Here is a 27,554-nt window from a genome sequence, read left to right as displayed (position 1 = left end):
AATAACAATCTTTATTGTCCCAAAGGATATTCATCTTCACAGGTTAATAATTTAATTAATAAGTTAATTAAAAGTTGAAAAACAAACACGCATAGAGTGTCGTATGGTCGACTTTGCCTTGTTGCTCGCTAGGCGTGCCATTCTGCTCAAATGGAAGGATGCTGCCCCGCCCGTGCTCAGTCAGTGGCTTCGTGATATAATGTCCTGTCTCGAGTTGAAGATGTTAAGGTTTTGAATTGCCGGCTCTGAAAAAAAGTTTTACAAGACCTGGGGCCCGTTTATGACATTCTACCACAACACACAAACTGCATAGTGTGCCGTGCCTATGCCTCGGCCAACGCCAAACCACAGCGGAAACAAAATCTGCTCTGCTATGAAAACTCTGCATTTTATTCATTTTTGTAATTATGTATGCATGTATTTTGTGTATGTGTGTATATATATATTTATTTTATTTCCTCCAGACTGTTTTTCCGACTATCCTTGGGATTGTGGGTGGGGGGAGGGTGGGATAGGGATTGAGTTTTATTTTTATATTTTGTATGTCTGTTTAATACTTGCCCCTGGGCTACTGTCAAAAACCTGAATAAAAAGATTTTGAAAAGAAAAGAAAAGTTGAAAAACAAATCAATAAAAAAACATAGGCCTACCTTTTAGCGCCTCATTGATGTAGCTCCCCATGTATTCTGTTCGACTGGCATCATTCAGCGTGTCTCCACTATACTCAGTGGGCATTCCATTCCCAGTTATGTAAACAGGCACCTTAGTAACATTCAGGTACTCAGTTGAAATGTAGTTGAGAAGTCTTCTAAGACCCCAAGGTGCTGAATAGATCCAGTCTGACGCTGAGGAAGACCAGGAAGGGTCCACATGTGCCTGGTAGTCACCAACCCCCTGAGGTCCAGGAGTGCAGCCTCCATCACTGGAGTTGACCAAACGGGATGTATAGTGGTTTAATCCAAAGAAGTCAGCCGTTCCTCTTATCCTCTGGCTCTCTTCTGCAGTGAAGACTGGAAGTCTGGCAGGCTCAGAGACAGGACAATCCATTATTTTCTGTTCAATCTGATCCTTGAGTACTGGTGGATAGTCTCCATCTACAAAAATGGGATGGGCAAACCAGCCCAACATAAATTGTAGATAGCGATCTGCTGCATTTACATCTTCAGTCTTAGAAGCATTTGCCGGTTCAGCCCAGTCTGAATTTAAAGCAATGCCAACTTTCCCTCCTTGCTTCTGCCTGTACTTGTCATTGTAGGCATGCCAGGCTTCAGCATGAGACTTGAGCATGTTGTGAGTGACCTAAAGGAGACAAGACACAAGACAGTGGGATGTGTGTGTTTAACACTGCAATGTGGATAGAAAATAAGAGTTTCTCATATTTCTCATCTAGTATTAAGACAACAATCTTACCTGATAGGAGGCAACCACATAGTCCTGTATTCCAGGAGGATGCTCACCTGTGCCATAACCAGCATGGCTCACTACCCAGGGACTACTGAAAGTGTTCCAGGTCTTGACCCTACCCCCAAACCTAGAGAAGCAGAAGTCTGCATAGTCCTTGAAGGCTTCAATAATGGACGCATTGGTCCATCCACCATAGTCCTGCAGTGCCTGAGGGAGATCCCAGTGGTGCAGGGTGACAACTGGTTCTATACCAGACTCAATGAGAGCATTGATCAATTTGTCATAGTAAATAACTCCTTTCTCAGAATGTCTACCCCGGTGACCAGAGGGGAAAATACGCGCCCAGGAAATGGAAAACTGGTAGGTGTTGACAAGGAGCCCTCGAAGGAGGTAGACGTCATAATCTACCTTATGGTAACTGTCACAAGCCAGATCCGCTGTCTGATTGTCAAAAACATTGTTTTTATGGCCAAAACGGTCCCAAATGGTCTCTCCCTTCCCATCTTCGGACCAGCCACCTTCAACCTTGAAGGACTCACTGGAGGTAGCCCATTGGAAGTCGGTGGGAAAAGATTCCCTTAAGAAGGCGTCTCGCTCCGATGAGGACATGAGGGAAAACATGTTCCAAGTCTTCTGGTAGGATGAGGAAGGAGTTGTTGATTTAGTATTCCTGTGAAGAAGGGCATTTTAAGATATAATTTCCTCACAGAAATGCAGTTGTTGATTGACTGCATGATGGATTGTTGACATTAATTGATCATTTATAGACATGAAAAAATGCAGCTGAAGCAGGTATCTTATAGTATTATGTTTGCACTTGAGTGTCATGCATGACATGATCACTCTGACAGCAGATAACCTGAATAGTATAAAGCAGGGGTGGGCAACTGGCAGCCCGGGGGCCACATGCGGCCCCCACCTTCACTTAATGTGGCCCTCAGGTTAATGTCAGAATACTGATATAATATTGGTTTCAGCTGTTACAATTCCACAACATGCAAACATGACCCGCTTTAATTACTTCAGTCTAAATGAGTAGCTCATTGCTTCAACACAAGTATAATTAAAGGCATTTGAAATTACATAAAAATGTTAATTTTCAGGATTCCAATTCAAAAATAGCAAAAAATAATTCAAGATTTCAATTAGAATATAGCAAAAATAGCCGATCTACAAGCTCAAAACGCGTTGCGCTGCGACGCGTTTTGAGCTTGTAGATCGGCTATTTTTGCTACGACAGTAATATATGGCCCTAGGGAGTGAGTGTGGAAATATAGTGGCCCTCTCCATCGTCAAAGTTGCCCACCCCTGGTATAAAGGAACAGAGCTTCCCTAATCTAACAGATGCCAACCAATGCACTCAGGTATCTACGACAATTTCAAATCCCCAGAATCTACTTTCAGGACACAGGTCACGGACCCCTTCAAGATCAAGACTCTACTTTCAAGACCTTTGACCTTCAGAAGAGGATCAGGATCAAGAACACCTCAACACATAGGAGCTAAGGTATCTGGCCTTACAACCCAGATACCTTTGTACCGTATACGACTCCTACACTGCAAGGTATCTGGCCTTACAACCCAGATACTGATAGTTAAGTCAGTTATTCATTCTCGGTTTGAATCACTTTACCTCTGAGGGGTTATCTCATCCCCAAGCATTTCAAACAAGTCCACAACATCAAAGCCAAGTACCAGATGGTCTTCATTGTTCAGCCCTGCAAAAATGTCTTTACAATTAGACATTTGTTCTTTTTGTTCTTTAATTAATATACTCAGTGCAATACTTCAGTGTTGCATAGTAGACTGTATAAGTCTTACAATACAGTATATCAATAGAGACATTTAAGAATCAGGGACAATCATTACTTTTTGTACATTTTGCTGTCCTACAGTATGTACATAATATATTAATTTGCAACTGAGGGGCATCTTACAGTACATAGATGGCATCTAGTGATTAATGGAGGATTTACCTTGTAAGACTCTGCTAAAAGACAAGAACTCTCCAAATGAGCAGTCATTTATGTTCACCTCATAGAAGAGGATGGGTTTCGTGCTGGTCCTCTGCAACATTACATAAAACAAGTACAGTAAGTAACCAGATATGCCACACCGTACAAATAAGTGTGTAAAACTTGACCCAAGTGGACCTGTAAAGGATTTCATTATGTTACAAAATCATCAGTCAGATGGAAATTGTTTGTATGGAACACACACATACCTTCATGTTCCCAAACTTCTCTTCTAGGTTTTCTTTAGTAGAACAGTCGTACTGGATGTTTACTGACAGGAAATCTAAGAATTTCTGAACATGAGATTGTGTAATAAAATAGTTAGACGTGGAAAATAAATTGTTCTATGGCATAAGTGCATTTATCTTCATTTCACGTGTTCTAGTTTTGGTGTCCTGTGTTATAATCTAGCAGACATTACGTTTAGTTATTTTTTCCCCCCTTTTGTCCACTATTCTTATCTGCTATCATTAAGCATAAAAATACATGAAATGTATACAGTACATGAAATTAAAATATTATTGTTGCTATAGTACACAATCACACTGTAACTGCACATTTCATTCTTTAAACAACATGCTAATCTTGAATCAGGAAAAGCATTGAGCTGTATCACAATATCTTACCTCCATTTGAGCATCATGTACAATTTGGATACTGCTAGCCATTACTCCAAATGATACTCGCCCACCTGAAACACAATTGCAGTCAATTACAATTAGTTTTTCCACCTCCTACCTTCTAATCTAAAAGAAAGAGACAAAGAGAAGAGTATCTCCCCCTGTATTAATGCATATTCTTCTCACCATGCACTTCAAAATCGTAAAAGTGGTGATCAGATAAGAAAACTAATGTCTCCTTAGCACTTGAACCAGTGCTATCCAAGTCAGTATACAATATACATACAGTAGACATGTTTGATGACGTGACATTTCTGAAATGCATGATTTATAAAATCGAGCCAGCAATTTAAGAATATGTCTAAATATGTGGAAAAGGCTGTAATCAGACAATCATTCTACTGACACATCTTAAAAGATCTTTATTTTAAAGGACCTCTTCACCACTTTTCAACCTATCTTCATATAATAGGTCCTCACTAATAATCATGATAAAATGGCACGATTATTTTCTACTTTTTTAGCAGTTTAGAAACCGTCTTCCAGTGACATCATCATTAGGCAGATTTCTTTTAAAACAAGATTTTTTTCCATAATATTTAGATTTTCATTATCGTGAGAACGATGGCTTCCATTTTCGCATTGCAACTTTTCAGGACTAGAAAGCCTGCAGTTTCTATTAGCTTGTATTCCCCACCGATGATGTCACTGGAAGACGGTTTCTGAACTGCCCACAGCCCTCCTATGAGACACAGACTGAGTAGAAAAAAATTGCACAATTTTTTTCATGATTATTAGTGAGGACCTATTATATGAAGATATGTTGAAAAGTGGTGAAGTGGTCCTTTAAATAAAGAAATATAAAATTGTTTTATACATTGCACTAGTAAATCTGCAATTTTCACTATTATGTCCCGGGCTAATCTCCCTTTTGGCTCTCGACCTGGAAAAGTTTGGGAACCACTCCTCTATAGCATCTGACTAAAACAGCCAACTGAGAGTGAAAATGCACAATGTTCTCATTACCTTTCTGTTAAATACTCGGCACCCACCTTTACCAGGAAACAGCTGATGGTAATGTCGGTAGACATTAGCGTGTGCATCGAGGGCATTTTGTAACTCTGCATCTCTCAGGTCATCTAGGTGGCTCAGTGTCACCCAGGACTGGGCCAGTTCTCCAAACTCTTGAAAAGCAAACTCTGCATACTGCTCAAACACCCTGATGAGCTCAGGGCTTTCCCAGTCCCCATAGCTTGACCTGAGCGTATAAGCCTGTCACAATTATTACATAATCGCCTAATCGCAATTATTTGAGATATATATATTTGTGCATAATCGTCAATCGTTTTCATGTTGAAAAATTATCTACAAGCTTACACCACATGTTGTATAAGCTTGTAGATCAACTATTTCCGCTTTTTTGGAAAGAAAAAAAATGTTAAAAAAATATTAAATGATTTGTCATATCTGCCCTGTGCAATTTGTGATTATGAAGCCTACAGTAAAAGGCAAACGGAAATACAAATTGTAACTTTCCATTGTTCAATGCAACAAAACAAAAAAACAAACTTAAATTTGTAATCGTAACAGGCCTACCTGAGGTTTTCCGGTACTGTAGAATCATGAAGGACGACCAAAGGCTGGAGGCCAACCTCCAGCAGCTGTTTCATCAACGTCCGGTAGCAGGTCACTGCAGCATGCCAGGGCTGTCTGGAGAGGCCTGTGGGCAGTAGATGAGACCATGATAGCAGCACCTTGAAGTGGGTTACACCCATGCTCTGGAGGTACTCAAAGTTGGTTTTAGAGCCTGCATGGGTGCAGTCAAAAGCATGATGTGCTTTTCCTCCAAAATACTTGGCGTTACGGTCCTCCACATGTTCATCAGTCAAGGGTCCAGCTAGAAGTATAGCATTTCCTTGCACATCGTCTTGCTGACACCAACACCTGCAGATGCACAGTACTAGTAGATAAAGAGTGACAACTTTACCCAGGAATGTCATACTGCCCGAGTGAGGGGAATTCACAGAAATGGGAGATGTCTAACTATTTATAGCGGGGGGTGTTTGTCATCTTGAACTCTCACACTCAGACCCTGACTTTCATAAGCATGAGTACTGCATACTAGCAGGGTCACCACTGTTGTGATAGTTTATGGTGCTTTGTGGCGATAGTGGCTGCAGCCTTGAAAGGTTCTGATAAAAATGAGAAGGGTCACACTGAAGGTTGATACTGTCATGATGAGAAACATCTGTGCACAGGTCAAGCGATGAATAATACTACAGATAGCAGAGACCATAGTTGTGTTTAATGTTATAGTAAGAGTCTGATGATATATCGAGACAAAGGTAAATATATTTGGCCCGATACGATGACAGAACACTAGTTAATAAATGCAAGGGTACTGTAACGGTTTCCTCAATTAGCTGCTTTGGGGTGCCAGGCAGGCATGTACTTACCAGAGAAGAACTTAGCCTCTCCTTTTTTGTGTAGTCAGGTGGTGTCTAGCCGCAATTTGATAATTTTCTTTATAATGGGATGAATCTAGAGTTGCAATACCCTCCATTGACTCCCCATTCATCCAATTTTCGTTTGCGATCTGCTTGTATTAAACAACGTTAAACTCACCAACAGTTCTAGGCCAAGCTTAAATTATCCTCTTTCAATCTGCCGAGCTTTTGTTTAATAAAAATCCACCGTAGACATGTTATGAGCTACTTTCTGTCAAGATTATTTTTCTAAGTGTTAAGTTTGGAGTTTGGAAGCACTCGTTTTTATTAAGGGGTCGCGCTGTTGCCTCATGCATTATGTGCAAATTCGAAACAGGTGGTACACAGGGCCGTTCAGTGACTTCGACGAGTGCTTTCGTTCAACCTTTCAACCTTCAACCTTTTGAAAATTAAGCTTTTCCCTTGAAAGTTCAAACCAAAATAAAAGGAAAACAGATCCTCTTGCTGTACTTTGATGGTAAAAGAAAGATCCTCTTGTAAATCAAGTGTTTGAAATCCTCTTGTTGTCAGTCACATTTCCTTAAATGTGCCATGATTTTTTTCCACCCTAAAACATGATCATCAGGTATTATTATAATATAAGGGGGAAGAACTTTTTCCAAAAAGTATACAGTATTTGTTAAAATCATGCTTTCATGTGGACACACCCACAAGTTCATTAAGTATGCCTATTGCCTGGTTTGCCTGGTGGGTGGTGATGGGTGGTGATCCACCTGAACTGAAGCCGCACCCACAGCTGTAGTTGTATGATAAAGGGGGAGGGGTTATAGGGGCTGATAGTGTGATGTCACTATATTACTGTTTATTTCATTGGCCCGTTTGATTGTCAAGGGTTCAGCCTCCATGAAGAAACCCTAAATGCAAAGTTAATAAACCATTGCACAAGAAAAAAATCCTCCTCCAAACAATCACCTCTTCAGTTTTACTTCTCCTCCCTGGATTTCAACACAGTGGAGTTGGAAGAATATCTATATATGCAGTGAGTGAATTGTTCTTAAACATGCTCTAACTCGAGCCACTAAATGATAAAAAAAAAGAAGAAAATCACACCCATGTGAAGTGAGTGGTGCAACTCCGTGTGGGGGTAGTGAGCTGAGCAGGGAGATTGCCAGGTGTCAATCATTGTTAAGTATTACGTTCACAAGCATCGGCAGAGCCAGTTCCATAAACATGTATTAATAAAGCAGTCAAGATGGGTCAAGGTAACATAGTCAGAACAATGGGCACTTGGGCAGTAATAAACAGCAGGAGCCAGGGCTGGGTCGGGGCAAGCCATTGCAGGTGACAAAGGTTGTGTAATGGGAAGCTGAATTATTCTGTATAGAAGGAAAGGAGGTGTTGGAATGAGTCACATAGAAAAATCAGAATCTCTCCCACTCACAGTTGTCCATCAATGACTGACCATCCATGCATCCAGTCTACCCACACTGTCTATCAAGCAGGCAGGCAGGCAGGCAGGCAGGCAGGCAGGCAGGCAGGCAGGCAGGCAGGCAGGCAGGCAGGCAGTGGGGAGTATCAGTATCTTAAAACCACTTTGTTTGAAACTTTTGGGCAAGTTATAATATATATATATATATATACAATTATTGGTCATTGCTGCCCTTTTAAGGGTGCTGTGATATTTGTTTGGTTATAAAACAAGTTCAGTCCGACAACTCTTGAATGAATTTAGAATATTTATTGAGCATAATTGAGCATAGATTATGAAGCATAGATTGGCGTCAGGGCTCTGTCCCTATTCATTAGTTATAAGCCAAATAGAATTACAGGGAATGAATAAGACCCCATGCAGGGGGATCTATAGTAGAAACAGAGCCTACAGGTGGATGCTGGGGAGGCGGTGGGATTTGCAAAAACTTCATGAGCAGCAGGTTAGCAGCAAGTGAGGCAGGGGACAGCAGCAGCAGCGACGCACGTCCGCACAGCAGGAGAGAAGCCAGGAATGAGCAGGTAGGCAGAGAAGTTTAAATAGCCGCTCTGATCAGGTAAAGAGTGCATGAGACTAGTCACCTGATCAGGTGTCACGAGTTGTCTGCCTGAACTAGCTACGCAGGCTTCGCATCATGTTTTTGTTAGAAATGCGGTTTTATTGTTATCAAATGTCAGACAAGTAGCCGATATATAGGATACTTGGTTAAATAGAAAATGATATTTGCTTATGATACGTCCATAAGCAAATATTAGTGCCAGAGGTAGTGTGCATGTCATGGGTTTTCAGTACAAGAGTAAAATGCGAAGATAAGCACAATGTTTCAATTTAATAGGATGCCATTATCAGCTGACATGTGAGTCCAGAGTCCTTCTGACTATACTGATCATCAAAGTGGCAATAAACACTGCAATTTACAGCAACTCTATCATGATAATCATATAATGATATGATGATGTAGGTATAAAACCTATAATGGTGCAATAGTTCAAACTGTAAGACCTTATTGCTTTAAAGAGATTGTCTGTGGGTGGGCAATATCAGTTCATCTAGAGAAGGCAGGATGAAGGGCCCATTGTGGATTCTTTCTCTCTGCCTTTTGTCTCTCTATGGTTGTCAGAGTCATGATGTGAGGGAAGAGGATTTTATGCTCCTTGGAGGACCGTTAATGACACAGTCGGGGAGAAACTCAGACAATGGGACAAACTTTGCCTTTGACTGTACCGAGTCCGTACCAGCGAGTTCCAGAGCCTACTTTGAGCATCTCAAGAGCAGGGGAGTAACCCACTTCAAGGTGCTCCTGCCATGGTCTCAGCTCCTGCCCACAGGCCTGCCCAGCCAACCTCAGCATGCTGCAGTGACCCACTGCCGGACCCTGATGAAACAGCTGCTGGAGGTGGGCCTCCAGCCTTTGGTTGTCCTTCATGATTCTACAGTACCGGAAACCCTCAGGTCAAGGTATGGGGACTGGGAAAGCCCTGAGCTCATCAGGGTGTTTGAGCAGTATGCAGAGTTTGCCTTTCAAGAGTTTGGAGAACTGGCCCAGTCCTGGGTGACACTAAGCCACCTGGATGAACTTTGGAGTGATGAGCTGCCTACAGATATTGCCCTTTCACTGCAGCATATCCTCCAGGCCAATAGAAACATCTACCAGCTCTACCATCGCTTGTTTCCTGACAAAGGTACAGTAAGTGCTGAAGAGTGAATGAGAAATATATGATTTGGTGGGGGCTTATTATAAGTTCCACTCTGGATTCATAATGTAGTACGCCGCAGATGTCTATTTTCCTGCATTATTTAACATTATTAATATTACTTAATATTCATTGAGGACATTTGCTCATTGAATGAGCTATTGAGTTATTGAATTAGCTCTTGGTTTAAATGTTAGCAATTAAACATTATGTTGAAACTGTAAATTATTTCTATTGTTTGCATTAGCACTGTGGTGAGGATCAGTGATAGAGCTATATTTAACAAAAAAACTAAAGGCAAATTGTCCAAAACATGTTTGGCCTTTGTGTTGTTGATGTGTTAAGCTGTTTAGATGTTGGTGTGGCTATGCCAGTAACTTTGTAGCACACAGTTTTGGCAACACTATAATCCCTCAACCATGTATGTTGTTGGTTGATACAGCAACCTTGCCAGCGCCATCGCTAGGCATACGCACAAGACGCACTGTGCATAGGCAACAGGCCGAGGGGGGGCAATAAAATGTGCTAAAAAGTGCCATGCCAATCCTCATAATAATAATGTTCTCCGCGGCTCCACCGCTTAACAACGAGCGCCCGTGTGTGCATCATCCAAAAGTAGCCGATCTGCATGAGGAAACGCAGTAGCTCTCGTCTCGCTCTCGTCGGGGGGACGGGGGACGGGTGGGGGCATGGGCAGTACAAACATATGCGTACTCTGAACCTTGCTTTGCAAGTTGCTGTGGACAAGCTTGTGTGCTAATTGCTAAATGCCTAAACAACACAACACAGTACAAATTACAATACAGTATACAGTATTTGACAAATTAAAAGTGTTCTTCTTTGTCATCTGTCATTTGCCTTTCTATATTCCCACATCATCTGGAGAAAACTATTATCAGCTGGCTGTGAATCAAACTTTCATGGTGAAATTTTAACTTATCTTGTTTTGAAGCCGTTCATCCAACCATTAGGTATATGTAGCTATATACTTATACCAGTAAGATGCCCTGAGGGTGAGAAGCGACCTCGCCCTTGACTGTGCTGGCGATTTGGCATGGGGGGTCAGATCAACATATGGAATTAATTCCGTACTGGCCATATATGGAGCGTGTCTTGAGTGTACAGGGTTTGATAAGGTCAGAACAATATATGGAATGTCAGAACAGGTCAGCTCCATATATGGAGATCTAAGGGTGGCAGCGGGGGCAGTGTTTTGAGTGTACAGGGTTTGATGAGGGCCAAGGCCCTCTACTAATAACTTTGGGGTGGCCGTCTAGAGTTTGAATGGACAGGTATCAGTCAAAACGCACGCATGCACGCACGCACGCACGCACACACGCACGCACGCACGCACACGCACACGCACACGCACGAGTGTTCTTCATGGCTTTTATCTCTTCACAGGAAGACGTCTGTCAATTGGTTTAAGAGCTAGAGATGTTACTATTCTTTCCCATATCAAACGTCTCTCCATGGTAAGCTGCATGCTTTATATGTATACTGTGGTACAAATGAAAAGAGTGTTCAGTTGGGATCAGTGCAGGGAATGAGTGCTCATTTTATATTTCTCAGTTTGAATATTACAGAAGGGACTTGGCTCACTGTCGGCCTGCTTCCTTAAATATCACTTACAGAACCATGATGCCTTTTACATTGAAGTAAACATGGAATCCCTATATTGGACATGTCATTATAGGCAAACATTCTCACAAAACGCTTCACAGGACGCTTTGCATCCTTACACGTCGTGAGCGTCTATTTTCCCACAAAAGTATACAGATTCAGGCTTGAGTGTTCATGAGGTGGACGAACATTTAGTGACGTCATGTGCGTAACGTGCGTCAGTCAACCCTGACCTCAAATTTGAGACCGCTCTCAACTTCCGCTCGTTTGAGCCATTGAGTTATAATGGTACTTCTGGCAGTATTTTGGGTGCTTCAAAATGCCACTGAGCAACTTCCATTGAAATGAATGGCGCGGGGGGGGGGGGGGGGGGGTCGCTCCCGGTCTGCACTCTACGTTTCAATCAAAACATGTTCTCATTTCAATAATATTCTCACCCATGTAAATAAAAACAAACTGTTAATATTTATTCAGAAATGAATACACAATTAAATCACTTCAGATTTCTGCACTGAATTTATTGTGTTTCTTAATAGGTGGATTTCTTGTCTGTGCAAATTGATTGTGATTGTACTTCGCCCTCGAGGTTTGAAGAGGAACTGAGAAACCTGCAGGTGCAGTAATCATTAAAAAGAATAGCTGCTATTCTGCTGAACTAATGAACTGGCAAATATTCTGATATATAATAATTATATAGTGTGTAAATGCATACATATCAAAACTATTTTCTGTAAAATGCACTTTACAGTTATATAACTTTTATACTTTTACAAATTGAGAAAAAGAATCATCCAATCATCCAAAGAAACATCCGATGACTTGTCACTGTATGTTCTAGAGATCCAGCGGAGAGACCTCTATCCTGCTATACAAGATAAACATTCAAGGTTGCTCCTCCAATGAATTACAGCCACTTGGCATGGTTTTGCAAGGTAACCGTCATCTGCTTAAAGATGATCCACCATTTAAGCTAGTTAATTGATATTATGAACTTTTACAACACAATAATACATTGCTGTTATCATAGGAAATATATGACACATTCCTTGTTTAAATGTTCCTATGAAGGGTCAGATGGAAACTTGTTTGCATTATCAGTGGCATAATCTCTCAGCTTTATTCTGTTCTAAATTCACCTGAAAGATCAGCTCCATTATGATGAATTCAATGACAGAAGGCTACAACTCTATTATGACTTCAGCTCATAACTCAACTCTGTTATTATATAATTTGATAGGTCATTTCTGTTATGAATTAAACTGATGGCCCGCTCAACATTTATGAATTCAGCTCAGAGCTTAACTATGTTATTAATATCTCAACTCTGTTGTGAATTTATTACAGCTCTAATTAAGGATGACCTAAACATTTTGGGGTGTGACATGTTGGACATTTTTGGTAAGCTGGAAAATGATGACATTCCAAACAGGTAAGTTCACTGTGATAACATGCACGATCCAGAACTTCTAAAATATACAAGTCTAATAAGAGCATTAATGTTTCACATAATGTTGCATCCACCTGCAGGGTACCAGACTACAGTGGCAGTACAGTGGCAGACATTAATAACAGTTACCAGAGTGTGTGGGATAGGTTTGGAGCCCAACTCACATCAGAAAGAGACGTTTTTCTGAATGAATCCTTTCCCACTGACTTCCAATGGGCCACCTCCAGTGAGTCCTTCAAAGTTGAAGGTGGCTGGTCAGAAGATGGGAAGGGAGAAACCATTTGGGACCGTTTTGGCCATGAAAACAATGTTTTTGACAATCAGACAGCGGATCTGGCTTGTGACAGTTACCATAAGGTAGATTATGACGTCTACCTCCTTCGAGGGCTCCTTGTCAACACCTACCAGTTTTCCATTTCCTGGGCGCGTATTTTCCCCTCTGGTCACCGGGGGAGCCATTCTGAGAAAGGAGTTATTTACTATGACAAATTGATCAATGCTCTCATTGAGTCTGGTATAGAACCAGTTGTCACCCTGCACCACTGGGATCTCCCTCAGGCACTGCAGGACTATGGTGGATGGACCAATGCGTCCATTATTGAAGCCTTCAAGGACTATGCAGACTTCTGCTTCTCTAGGTTTGGGGGTAGGGTCAAGACCTGGAACACTTTCAGTAGTCCCTGGGTAGTGAGCCATGCTGGTTATGGCACAGGTGAGCATCCTCCTGGAATACAGGACTACGTGGTTGCCTCCTATCAGGTAAGAGTGCTAATATTTAAGATGTGCTAAAACTGGAAGCCTTGTTTATTGTATTGTTTGTTGTAACCATTATGTTTGGCTATAGGTCACTCACAACATGCTCAAGTCTCATGCTGAAGCCTGGCATGCCTACAATGACAAGTACAGGCAGAAGCAAGGAGGGAAAGTTGGCATTGCTCTAAATTCAGACTGGGCTGAACCTGCAAATGCTACCACTGAAGATGTAAATGCGGCAGATCGCTATCTACAATTTATGTTGGGCTGGTTTGCCCATCCCATTTTTGTAGATGGAGACTATCCACCAGTACTCAAGGATCAGATTGAACAGAAAATAATGGATTGTCCTGTCTCTGAGCCTGCCAGACTTCCAGTCTTCACTGCAGAAGAGAGCCAGAGGATAAAAGGAACGGCCGACTTCTTTGGATTAAACCACTATACATCCCGTTTGGTCAACTCCAGTGATGGAGGCTGCACTCCTGGACCTCAGGGGGTTGGTGACTACCAGGCACATGTGGACCCTTCCTGGTCTTCCTCAGCGTCAGACTGGATCTATTCAGCACCTTGGGGTCTTAGAAGACTTCTCAACTACATTTCAACTGAGTACCTGAATGTTACTAAGGTGCCTGTTTACATAACTGGGAATGGAATGCCCACTGAGTATAGTGGAGACACGCTGAATGATGCCAGTCGAACTCAGTACATCAAAAGCTATATGAATGAGGCGCTGAAAGGTGACTTACATTGTTGCTACAAACAAATCACACTCATATTCAGTGAAGAAATTGAGAAATGTAATATTTGATTTTAATGTTTCTATTTCTGTTTTAATATTTAGCAATACACTGGGACAGAGTGGATGTTCAACGTTTTACAGTGCAGTCACTCATGGATGGGTTTGAGGGGCAACAAGGTTACAGTGAAAGGTTTGGTCTACATCACGTCAACTTTGAAGATCCCGACAGGCCTAGAACACCAAAGCAGTCTGCCTATTTCTACTCTCAAGTTATCAGGCATAATGGGTTCAGTTCAAAAAACAATGATGGCATCAAAGGATCCGAGTTTAAATTAAATGGGCACAAGCTAAGTCTACCACCATCTGAAGTTCCATCGAAATCCATGGTTGTCTGGGAGAAGTTCTCGCACCAGTCGAAATTTGCGAGGAAACTCTACCATTATGGTACCTTTTCTCCAAGTTTCCTTTGGGGAGTATCGTCCTCAGCTTATCAGATTGAAGGTGGCTGGGATGCTGATGGGAAGGGACCCAGCGTATGGGACACATTCACCAACAACAGTATTGTTAATGGAAGTGTAGCCTGTGACAGTTATCACAGACTGGAAGAAGACCTGTACATGCTTCGGTCTTTGAAGGTGAAATCCTACAGATTTTCTCTTTCATGGTCCAGGATCTTTCCTAATGGTCAACTTACTTCCCTGAACCAAAAAGGTGTTGACTATTATAACAGACTTATTGATGGTCTCCTAGCTTATAACATCACACCTATGGTGACGCTCTACCACTGGGATCTTCCTCAGGCTTTGCAAAACCTTAATGGCTGGGACAATGTTGATATGATTGACATCTTCAATGACTACTGTAACTTCTGTTTTGCCACCTTTGGAGACAGAGTAAAGTTTTGGATAACCTTCAACCAACCTCATACAATCGCATGGTCAGGGTATGGACTTGGACAGATCCCACCAAACGTGAAGAAGCCAGGCGACGCACCGTACAGAGTAGCTCACAACCTGCTAAAGGCACATGCTAAGGCCTACCACACATATGATGAGAAGTATCGCACAACACAGCTTGGTTTGGTGTCTATTGCTCTCAACGCTGACTGGATTGAACCCAAAGATGTCAACATCCATCGAGAAATAGTCGCGGCTGATCGTGCTTTGCAGTTCCAGCTTGGCTGGTTTGCACATCCTATTTTTAAAAATGGTGACTATCCGGATGCAATGAAGTGGCAAGTTGGAAACAAGAGTGAACTCCAAGGTCTTTCACAATCCAGACTGCCATCCTTCACTGAAGCGGAGAAGGCCTACATCAGAGGGACTTCAGACATATTTTGTATAAACCATTACACTACAAAGATAGTGGGGCATGCAACCACCAGGCTTTCTCCTCAGTCTTATGACTATGACCGGGACATATCAGAAACAGAGGAAAGTGACTCACCGACCACTGCCATCAGTAACCAGCGAGCTGTAGCATGGGGTTTGAGAAGGCTCCTCAACTGGATCAAGGAGGAGTATGGAGATCCAGAGATTTACATCACCGAGAATGGGGTTGCTACAGAAAGAACGACCACATGGGATGACTCCGGAAGAGTATTCTACTACAAGACATACATTGATGAGGCTCTAAAAGGTCATTAACCAGTCACACATGTTTAGAAACACTTTTAATGATAAAATGATTTAATGTTATCCATTGCCTATTCAAATAATTTGAATATTGCTTATAATTGCTTGTGTTGCATAGCCTATAACCTGGATGGCGTGAAGTTGAGAGGATACACAGCTGTATCTCTCATGGATTCATTTGAGTGGCTAAATGGATACTCAGTAGGCTTTGGACTTCATCACGTGGACTTCACAAACCCAAACCGTCCAAGGACACCAAAATACTCAGCTCACTACTACTACCAAGTCATGAAGGACAATGGCTTCCCAAGACCCGCTGATGAAAAGCCACTGTATGGATACTTCCGCAAGGATTTCATCTGGAGTACAGCAACAGCATCTTACCAGGTGACTACATATTGGCATTACTTGTCAGATGTATTCCCTCCTTTTTGGGGTGACCTTATGATTTAAGTGTTCATCTCCTAGTTTAATAAAACAAAAACAAAATCCAAACGTCCAAAATTATTAACATATTATATTAGTGTAATGTTAATTATAATTTCATAACTTTCAGATTGAGGGGGGGTGGAGAGCACATGGGAAAGGTCTCAGTATCTGGGACAAGTTTGCCCATACTCCCCTTCGAGTGTTCAATGACGACACTGGAGACATTGCCTGTGACAGTTACAACAAGGTTGACGAAGACGTTGCAATGCTGGTGAAGCTGAAGGTGACCTACTATCGTTTCTCCATATCCTGGCCCAGGGTGCTTCCCGATGGAACCACCAAACACATCAATGAGGCTGGACTCAACTACTACCACAGACTGGTGGACGCACTGCTTGCTGCCAATATCAAACCTCAAGTAGGTTTAACTGCTGACATATAAAAAAAATACAGATTGATCACGTGGTGTACATCATATGTCTTTAATTACTTTTCTCCATTTTCTTTATACCCCCCTGCCCCCTCAGATTACCCTCTACCACTGGGACCTTCCACAAGCTCTACAGGATGTTGGTGGTTGGGAAAATATCACCACCATTGACCGATTCAGGGACTATGCCGATCTGATATTTAGCCGCCTTGGCAACAAAGTGAAATTGTGGATCACCATAAACGAGCCCTACAATGTTGCTAATGTGGGCCATGGCTATGGTGCAGCTGCCCCAGGTAAAGTGTAGAAAACTTGAATGTAATATAATGATAACAATACTACTGTTACTGTTTGCTGAGTACCAGCTTTCCTTTCCTTTTGCAGGCTGATTGATTAAGTTAATGGCAGGACGGTCTACTAAATAAAATATATAACTAATTGTCTATTGCTATTTTAATATTGCAATTTCACTTTTTTTTTTTTACTTTGACTTCATTCTGGATATTTGTATTTTATCTGTATCCACACTGTTGAGGAGTCACATAGAATGTCGCCTCCAATGCCTCCAAAACCAGCTGAATTAAATTAATCAGGGGTATTCAACTAGTGGCCCAACTGGAGCGCCCCCTTGTGGCCCTTGGAAGACATTTCACTTTTTTTCTTATTTTTTTTTAGGGCTAATGAAAGTTACAGGTATGGACTATGGTGTGTGCGATATGAAGTGTTAGAATATCATAATGACTCTATGCCTAATCCTTAATCATATTCAATCATATTCAAGGGATTTTGGGGAGAAATTAGACAATCGTTAATGTCAAGGCAATTATGTTTATGCACTGTCAAATAGGTCTACATCTATTCTAAGGTAGCACATACCTGCGGCTGCATATAGACATATCATCCTGCTCATTACTGCGCAGACATGTATTTTATATACATAGGCATTTTGAGAACCCACAAAACCCACAAAATGTCTGTGTGCACGCACGCTGTGCGGCCCCCCACACAATCATTCTACAGTTGTGGCCCCTGGCCTAATCTAGTTAAATACCCCTGGTATACATTATGCCAATAAATATCATTAACATGGACATATATTTTGATGCATGACCACTAATGTATCAATGTCCAGGGATCAGTTTCAGACCAGGCACTCTGCCCTACATCGTGGGTCACAATCTGATCAAAGCCCATGCGGAGGCCTGGCACCTCTACAATGAGAAGTACCGTCCAAAGCAGGGTGGACTCATCTCCATTACCATCAACTCGGACTGGTCAGAGCCCAGAAATCCATACAAGCAGGAGGACATTGATGCCGCCAGACGTGTGGTGCAGGTACAGTATTTGGCAACAAATAAATACCTGCAAATCACCAGTGGTGGAAAAAATACTCACATTATTTTTATTAAGTATAAAAGTCCGGAATTCAAAATTGACTTAAGCAAAAGTACAAACGTATTAGTATCAAAATGCAATTAAAGTAGGGTACCAAAAGTAAAAGTACTCATTACTCATCATACAGAATGTACCATTTAAATGTATAAATATATGTATAAATATAAAAATAGCCAATCTGCAGGCTCACAATGTGTTGCATCACGACTGAAGTGTTTAATGCATGTTTTGTAGCCTAATAATAATAATCAAAGTAACTATAGTAACTCAGCTCAGTGGCCTGAAAATTGGGAGGTCGGGGTTCGATCCCTGGCCGGGTCATACCAATTGGATTGGGGGGTTAGATCAGCTACAAATGACTCCCGAGCGCGGCACGGCTGCGGCTCACCGCTCCAAGAGATGGGTCAAATGGGGAGAACAAATTTCGTATACAGTTGGCCCGGGCCGACCTAGCGGTCCGGGCAACCAGGCTGCTAATCCGATCCCGACGACCTTTGCTGCGTGCCACTCCCCATCTCTCTCCCCCATGCTGTAGTAGTCTATAATATCAAAGAAAGGCAGAAAAATCCCCCCCCCCCCCCCCGACCAAAAAATATTATAAAAAAACAAAAAAAGATGCACATAACTAAATATTTCAAATAAATGTTGTGGAGTAAAAGTACTATTTGCCTCTGAGTTGTGAAGTAAAAGTATTGGAAATTGTACTTACTGTAAGTACGGTACTTAAGTAAATGTGCCTTTTTATTTGGCTACAAATAAATACCTGCAAAGAAGTTTACAAATCACACACTGAAAGATGTGCATGATTGGAAGATGAAGTGTGTACACAAATCAAAATATAAAATGGAAAAAACATACATCTATTAGATTAACTCTGGAGCATAATCCAGTGTGCAAACTCTGTTTTACTATTCTACCAAATAAGTACCTCTAACGTGTTACTGTCATGTTGTTGGAACCAGCTAAACATTAAACATGAAATGGACAGGCAAGTCAACTGTAGCTGCATGGTTGATGTCTCTCTCTATCTTTTGGTGCAGTTCTACATTGGCTGGTTTGCTCATCCCATATTCAATGGAGACTACAGCAATATGATGAAGACAATCATCCGTGAGCGAAGTTTAGCCTACGGCCTCCCAAAGTCTAGGTAAGATGGAAAAGTGTCCTCTGAAACTAGAAGGAACCTGTTACTGGAGTTTGGGATAGGGAAGGGAAAGAAAGAAAGAAAGAAAGAAAGAAAGAAAGAAAGAAAGAAAGAAAGAAAGAGAAAAAAAGAAAGAAAGAAAAAAAGAGCAATAAGCCCTTTTAAGCTGCTCAACAGTGCCACTCCATGTTAACAAACAGATCTCAACAGGTCATGGTGAACTCAGTAATCTCAAACTCTAAATTGTGTAGCACAGGTGTGCCACAAGGGGGGGTGAGTTCACCATTTCTTTTCACTGCCTACACAAATGACTGCAGAAGCAGTCAGCCAAACAACTACATCTTGAACATTTCTGATGACACTGTAATAGTCAGCCTGTTGAGGGGTGTTGAACACCCTGTGGGTTATATCAGTGAGATCAATAACTTTAAAGACTGGTGTGATAATAGCCACCTTATGTTAAACACCACAAAAACCAGGACTTTAACTGAATTAATATGATTGTGGTCAAAGTCATTAATAAAATAAATGTAAAATACAAAACAACGAATAGGGGATATGAGACTGTTAAAGTGACAGCCGACCTACAACATTGAGTGACACTTCAACATATAGCCTACCCCTAACATTGAACTTAAAACAAACATTAGACCTATACAAAAAGTATTGGATGAACCTGATCCACTTCAACTTTTGTAATAACTCAATTACAACGCTACAAGCCAGAAAGAAAGCACACACAAAATAACTTACACTGTAACTTTCAACATATTATGGCCAATCCACTACCATAATATGGTGTATGATTCACAGACCTTATTGTGTAATGCTATAATACTATTGTCATGCTGATAGTTCAGATGTGCAGGTTTGACATTCGGCTTTTGAATTTAATCAAAGTACTTTGATCAATGACTCCTGCAGGCTTCCCGAGTTCACCCGTGAAGAGATCCTTAGGATTAAAGGGACCCATGATTACTTTGGCTTCAATCACTACACCACAGTCCTGGCGTTCCCTGTTGACTATGGAAACCTGCAGCACTATGACGCAGATAGGTAACAAACTACTTATCAGAAAATAAACAGTACCTATTATGCATAAAAGTCAGTGGCGGTCCGTGCCGAAATGAACTAGGCCTTCACAAATTGGTGGAACTGAACCACACTCATATCAGGCTCTGTAATATCCCAGCTATGCTGCACCGGCGGGGACTAAACACACGCAGCGCGTGCGCGCGTGCACACACACACACACACACACACACACACACACACACACACACACACACACACACACACACACACACACACACACACACACACACACACACACACACACACACACACACACACACACACACACACACACACACACACACACACACACACACACACACACAAGTGGCTCCGCAGCGCACAGCCACATAAGACTCGGCCACACACACTGTCAGCACGGACAACCACACGTCCTGAAGTCCACAACCATAGCCTATAAAACGATCAATCAATAAGCTGCGTCGCATCGCGATCGCATGTATATAAATATTATATAAAGATCCTTACCATGGCTGCCTGCATCATACCAATGGTCTACCCTGCAAGCTTTTCTTGAAGTCCTTCCTTCTCGAAAAATGCTTTGACTGTAAATCCACCACTAAATCTGTTTCTTCTCCTCCTTCAGCCGTTTTCCGCGTTTGTTTGTGAGTTAAATCTATTTAGCTCCTCAATCAACCCACAAATGGGAACTCGCGCAGAAAGTTTGAAACACCCAGTTCTCTTTTCTCATTTGACAATATTTCCCCCCAATGATGGGATCCAAGCAAGACGTTAACGTCACCAAAGGCCAGCTAGCTGGCGCTGGTACATGAAAGAAAACGCCCAGCAGGGCAAACTCGAAATCTGATTGGCTAAGGAACCTGTCAATCTCTATATTGATCCCATTCATTTCAACAGCAAGGGGATTCACTGGAGTTTCTGCAGGCCTCCCGGTAGAGAATTTTACCCGGAGACAACACAAGGAAATAATCTCATTGGTTAAAAAAAACCCAAGGGCTGTTGTACCTGCACAGAATGGAAGCAGAGCATCCAGCCTGTCTGAGTGAAAAACAGTGCAGTGGCAGCGAAATAAATATAATATTATATATAATATTATAGATATAATATTTGTTAAAAAGAAAAACTTATTATAAAATATAAATTTCTGCATCAGGCAAGTGGCATCAGGCAAGTGGGCCAGCAGAGAAGGCCTTGCTGGCCCTGACGGCCCACCACTGATAAAAGTATAAAGTATAGTATAGTACAGAGAAGCTCGCCTAATAAATGACTTGAGCTAAATTAATTGGTGCCATAAATGCCATTTTATTATTTAATGTGTACTGAGGTTTACACCTTAAACACATTAAACCAGATAATTTACTTGATTACTGTATTATAAACCAGGAGTGCAGGAACAGTTGCTGATCGGGCCTGGCTGGACTCAGGCTCTTCGTGGCTGAAGGTGTCACCGTTTGGATTCCGGAGGATTCTCAACTTCATCAAGGAGGAGTATGGCAACCCACCCATTATTATCACAGAGAATGGCATCTCAGAGCGTGGGCCCATAGATCTCAACGATGTCCACAGGAGCCACTTCTATGAACAATACATCAACCAGGCCCTTAAAGGTACAGTATAGTAACTTTACACTTTACAACTTTACACTTCAGCTGCAACCATAGCTCAAAATCAATTTAAAAATAATAATAAATAAATAAAACCATATCTTCACAAATAGCTTGAAAAACAGTACAGATTTCAACTAGTGTTTGCTTGTTATATCACTTTCTTCCAGGTAAATGATGATGCTTGTTTTCTTGTTGCAGCTTACTTAATAGATGGGGTCAATGTTTGTGGATACACGGCTTGGTCCCTTATGGACAATCTAGAGTGGGCCACCGGATTTTCGGAGCGATTTGGCCTTTTCTATGTCAACCACTCAGACCCTAACCTTCCGCGTGTAGCCAAGGACTCTGTTGCCCGGTATGCAACCATCGTCTCCTGCAATGGATTCCCAGATCCAGCTTTAGGACCCCATGAATGTCTGAACCCTGAACCTGAAGGTAAACTAATAGAGGATGGAAAGGACATTTTCTCCAAATGATTATTTTATATACATCATATACATACCTGTATATACATATTCATGGGTCAAAACAATAGCTTGTCAGTTATTACAGTGTTCCACATGTTTTTGGAAGCACAGAGTATTAATAAGATTTGAAAATCTTTTGTTCCCTTACTAGGAACAAGTGCACCAACAACACACCCTGTAACAAGTGCACCAACAACACACCCTGTAACAAGTGCACCAACAACACACCCTGTAACAAGTGCACCAACAACACACCCTGTAACAAGTGCACCAACAACACACCCTGTAACAAGTGCACCAACTACACCACCTGCCATGGACGGGGACAACATAATTCACTTCCTGGGTATGGAAATATCTCCTAATGATGCAGAGACTGGACTTTACGCAGTGTTTGCTTTGCTCGTTACAGCCACTATAACAACTATATCTGCGACCTATTGTTTCTTGAAGATGAAAAATAAATCCAAGAATCCCTCCTTTGTAGAGGCATTGCACATGGAAAGTAAATTGTAAACACTAATTTAGTTTCAACGGAACTCAGACGGCACCCTGGGTAATAGAGCCGGAGCTTCGACGAAGCCATGGCGTTTTCATTGTATTCTCCCTTAGGAATAACATTCAATGCCTTTTTGGTGTGTGAATTATTACTGAGTTCTTAGGCCTCACTTACACTGTTGCAACATGCATACAACATTTGTCATGTGTCATTTGTCATGTGTCTTGTCCGTGTTTAATGACCACCCCAATGGAAGTCACATGGTTTGACAAAACATTTTTGTTTGATGGCTGTGTTGTGCCCCTCTCCCCCGCATCAAACAAAAATGTTTGGTCAAACCATGTGACTTCCATTGGAAATGCATTGGGGTAGATGTCCATAGATGATGCCTGGTTTAAGCCACACCCCCACACTCTACACCAAGAAGTGACATAGACTTCATGTTCATCATGGCCAAATGATGAGTAGCTAGTTTACTACTGAAGTGTCACTAGTGTCACTACCGAAACACATAATTTCTCATAAATTATAAACTATTTTGGTTTTTCTGCTAAATGTGATGTTTCTATCCATGTACATCAGTTCAAAGCTGTTTTTCTTAGCCATTTTTTGCCTAAAAACTAGATAAAATTGTCACTACCGAATCATGCCACTAATTAGTGACGAATTGTTTCGGTAGTGACAAAATTGGATGTTTATGCTTTTTAATGTACTTAATTCTAGTAATTTAGTAGTAGCTTGAGCAAATGTAAAGCATTGTATGAGTTAATATTTTGCTAAATAGTTAAGTGACTATGGCACCGCATTGTAAAGACGATGCTGTGGTCACTACCTAAACAGGGCAGTCACTACCGAAACCGTTTTGTCTAAAATCAAAGATAGTGAGTTATCAACCAATATTTTAAGATCATGATTGGTTAGGTCAGGTGTATGTGTAATGTCAACTACAAATAATGCTGAAATCAATATAATCAACTTTATACATTTTACAAAGAATAACGCGTTTAGATTTTGATTACTCTCAATAATTCAACATAAAAAAAATTGTTAACCAATTAATTGTGGAACCACCTGGATTTTTTTTTATTCAAAGGTAAAAGTCTATGTTTTGGTAGTGACACATTTTGGGAGAGGAAAGATATTCCAATAAATTATTAAAATACCATATGATAATTGAGTGTGCCTTTACTAAATATGTGTCCCTTAGATCTGGTGCAACATGAATATGGTCAAAGTTTTTCCAAAATAGCATACAAATTTCACACAATTTCCAACTCTGAATTTGAACCAATTCGGTAGAATGGCCCATATAGGAGGGGCTAGCGCCCCTCAAAAAACAACCTTTCGGCAGATGCAACTGCCTTCTTCAGGAAGGCAGTTGCATCTGCCGAAACGTTGGTAAACAATATGGTAAACAATAGGCCTGTTTAAAAGCTGGGTCACTTGTTGACATTGTAATTGCAACCAATTTCCACTAGGTGGAGACATGGTACTGAACAGGATGTTGTCGGTTTCTACTTGGTAGAAAATCCTTGATTTGATTAAAGTGACTCATCTGAAAAATCACACCCGTGACCCGTGTGAACTGTGAAGTGAGGGGCGCTCTTATCATCATACATCATCTCATTCCGGCCAATCACAATTTGCGTTCTTCTGTCCTCATTTTTGAAGGGCCCCTCCTATACACAGGTTTAATGTTTGTCTTTAGTTCAATGTTTGTTTTGTAAACGCCTTGACAATGAAGGGAACATTTACGTCATAATGTGTCATTTACGTCATATTGTCTCTTTATTGTTAATGGCATTTAATGTTTGTGTTTGCACTGTTTGTTTTACATCACCATTACATCACCTAATTAACAGTTAGACTTTAATATATAAAGTTATATATTATATATATAGCGCCCCTCACTTCACACGGGTGTGATTTTTTAGTCTACTTGGTATGTCCAGCTTTTAGTGTTTACTTTACATAAACATTAAATTCCCATTGACAATGAATGGACAGTTTTATGTCATAGTGTAAACACACACATTATGCTGTAGGCTATATAGGCCTACATTGAAGACAAAAGTGAGTAGACAAATTCTGATTGGCCGGAATGAGATAATCTTATGTTGATGTACGATGTGCCCCTCACTTCACACAGGTGTTTCCTACATTGCGCAGCCAATCAAATCATCTCAATTCCATGCTCAGCCAATCAAATCATCGCTATGGGGTACACACAATCACACAAAACTGGGCATAGCCCCTCAAAAAGTTGAGCTTGGGCAATAACACGTTGGTGGAGGTTTGGGTTGTGTAATTCCTTGCCATGATGTAACTCCAAAGGTGGACAAGAAATCCAAAATGAATTGCTCAATTAGAAATTGATCATTCTAAATACGCTCCTCCTTGACTTACATTGTATAGTGTTAACAGCGACACAGGCACACAGCACGTAAACAAACGCTAACAAAGCTCATTCAGACAAGGAAGGAAGTTGTATGGGCCTAGGTGGTTGCTACTTGCTAGCATCGAGTCTAGGGTAGGCTACAATCTGTGGTTGCTAGGGTCTAAATGATGTTGTAATTGCTATGACAAAACTGAAGATTCAGGAGGTCGATGGAACGCTCCATAGAGCTCAGCAAGAAAGAAAGATGCAGACAGAGGGATAGCAGCTAGACAAAGCACTCAACAACCTGGCTCCCCCCTAGCCCCCATGGTCCAGTGCATTAGCGAGCTCTGGACCAGGGCTAGCTCCCCCCTACCTCTCCGATCTTCTTGAACCCTGTGTACTCCCATCAGGTCCAGCGAAGCCAACCTCCTGAAGGTCTGCAAGGCCAAGTACCGCGCCGAGGGGGGTCAGGGCTCTCTGTTTCTGCCCCTCCCTCTGGAATGCACTCCCCAACAATCTCAGAGTTGCCCTCTTCAAAACCTCTCTATGTCTACATAAAATGCTATCTAAGTTAGTTAGTTAGTAGTTAGTTATGTAAAGCACTTTGGGTGTTTAGAAAAGCGCTATATTATACATTTGAGCTAGTAGTAGTATGCAGGCCTTCACTGCTCTGACTGTGAGGACAATTAACTGTGGCTCGGCAGCTGGAAAAGACACTCAGAAACCAGAATTTCTACTACTGGGAGATGTTGAGATGCTCAAAGAATGTAATGGAAAGGACGAGAGGAAATCGATACTCTTAATAATGACAGCAGCAAAAATAAAATAAAACATAAAAAAATTAACCAATTGGAAAGCAAATCAACCGCCCACTCAAACACTGGTGGAGAGAATTATTATCATACAGCACATCAGAGAAAAAAATCGTGTACAATTTTAAAGGGAAACCAATGAAATTCGACAGATTATTAACAATATAAGAAATGTCGAGGGGAAGCTACCATACCAAATGATTTGACGAATTCATAGATTGGTGAATTGATACATTTACACATTCATAAATTAACCCTTTAAAGTTCACATCAAGAAAGAAGCAGTGGAAAATAATTACTTCCTTTAGGCAATAACAACAACAATCAATTTTGTTTTTTAATAACATACACACCAGTTATTCAAATATAAGCCTCTAACAAATGGTATAGATGTCATTGTGTGGTAAACAAACTAAAGTAATCCAAAAATACTATTTTCTATGAATAAATACAACTTCTGCTAATTAATTGTTAATCCAAAAATACTATTTGCTATGAATAATTACAACTTCTGCTAATTAATTGTTATTATGATATATCGAATGTGTTTTCATTATACTATAGCCTATGCTGAAATTGTTTTAGAAGTAGTAAAAAAAATGCTCTACCAAACGGTTGAATTGTCATTTACTGGTAAAAGGCAAGAGCCAAGATAATATATTGACAATTTATAATGGAAAACAAAACAAAATAAAAACATTTGAACATCCACTGTTGCTATTACCTATAGATCTTTCTTTCTGTTTACACAGATGGAGACTAAATCATTTCACAGTGCAAGAAACTGAACTTGCACTACCATAAAGTGACAAACAACCCGTTTGGTAGAGCATGTTTTCTGAAAATTAACCACTCCTACAACTGGCTTTGTTAGTCTGTCAGTCTGACATCAGAACACAGCTGATCAGGCTATATAATACCTTACACCACTCAGTTCACACGGGTGTGATTTTTATTGTATCAAGTTACATAATCATGTTCACTGTGGCAAAACAGAGCCTAACCCCCTTTTTGAAACTAGCTCCTTGCCACTCGCCCTACACACTTCCACTTGGTTTGAGCATAGATATATAAATCATAGAGACGGCACTGGATGGGAGGGGAATCCCAGGGCCATCTCTATTATTTATATATCTATGCTCAAACCGAGTGGAAGTGGCGAGGAGCTAGTTTCAAAAAGGGCCCGATGTCAGGAGCGATTTCTCTCTGTCTGACTTCCTCATTGCCACCTGACTTGCTACCAATTGGTCGATTAAACTGTTACGGTGTGAAATGTGAATCTCTTTTAGATCTGGTAGAGGATACCAATTTCCTCTTGGGCCACCACCCAAGGGTGGCGTACGCGTACGGGTATAACTGTGTATTTGCTGTTTATTCTGAAGCTGTATCTTCCTTTTCTTTTTGGTAGTGCGCATTGTCAGAAAATTCGCTTCGTTTGGCAGGTGTGAAGGCTCATTCGAATCCTAATGC

General features: G+C 41.1%; 2 protein-coding genes across 2 annotated transcripts in view; one reads left to right on the top strand and one right to left on the bottom strand.

The window, feature by feature from the left end:
• Positions 1-6,039, bottom strand: part of LOC306934906 (lactase/phlorizin hydrolase-like) — a gene marked incomplete at both ends in the record, with an annotated part of 64,562 nt that extends 58,523 nt beyond the window's left edge. The window contains 6 exons of the mRNA XM_079517716.1: positions 651-1,299; positions 1,411-2,037; positions 3,629-3,690; positions 5,098-5,297; positions 5,636-5,846; positions 6,027-6,039. Of these exons, the coding sequence (XP_079373842.1) occupies positions 651-1,299; positions 1,411-2,037; positions 3,629-3,690; positions 5,098-5,297; positions 5,636-5,846; positions 6,027-6,039 (1,762 nt within the window). The remainder of the gene's footprint in view (positions 1-650; positions 1,300-1,410; positions 2,038-3,628; positions 3,691-5,097; positions 5,298-5,635; positions 5,847-6,026) is intronic.
• A 3,104-nt stretch (positions 6,040-9,143) lies between these two features.
• On the top strand, positions 9,144-25,830 carry LOC306934905 (lactase/phlorizin hydrolase-like; the record flags this gene model as incomplete). Its single annotated transcript, XM_079517715.1, has 16 exons — positions 9,144-9,657; positions 11,074-11,144; positions 12,696-12,721; positions 12,820-13,498; positions 13,584-14,229; positions 14,334-15,869; positions 15,984-16,252; positions 16,422-16,712; positions 16,822-17,020; positions 17,857-18,059; positions 19,160-19,266; positions 20,188-20,319; positions 21,703-21,926; positions 22,125-22,361; positions 22,692-22,794; positions 25,683-25,830. 16 exons carry the CDS (start codon positions 9,144-9,146, stop codon positions 25,828-25,830), a joined length of 5,385 nt encoding a protein of 1,794 aa, XP_079373841.1.
• Positions 25,831-27,554: the final 1,724 nt, after the last annotated feature.

The sequence above is a fragment of the Electrona antarctica genome (assembly GCF_951216825.1).
Source record: "Electrona antarctica genome assembly, chromosome: 13".
In the NCBI taxonomy this organism is placed as follows: Eukaryota; Metazoa; Chordata; class Actinopteri; order Myctophiformes; family Myctophidae; genus Electrona; species Electrona antarctica.
This window is presented reverse-complemented; position numbering and strand designations above follow the sequence as displayed.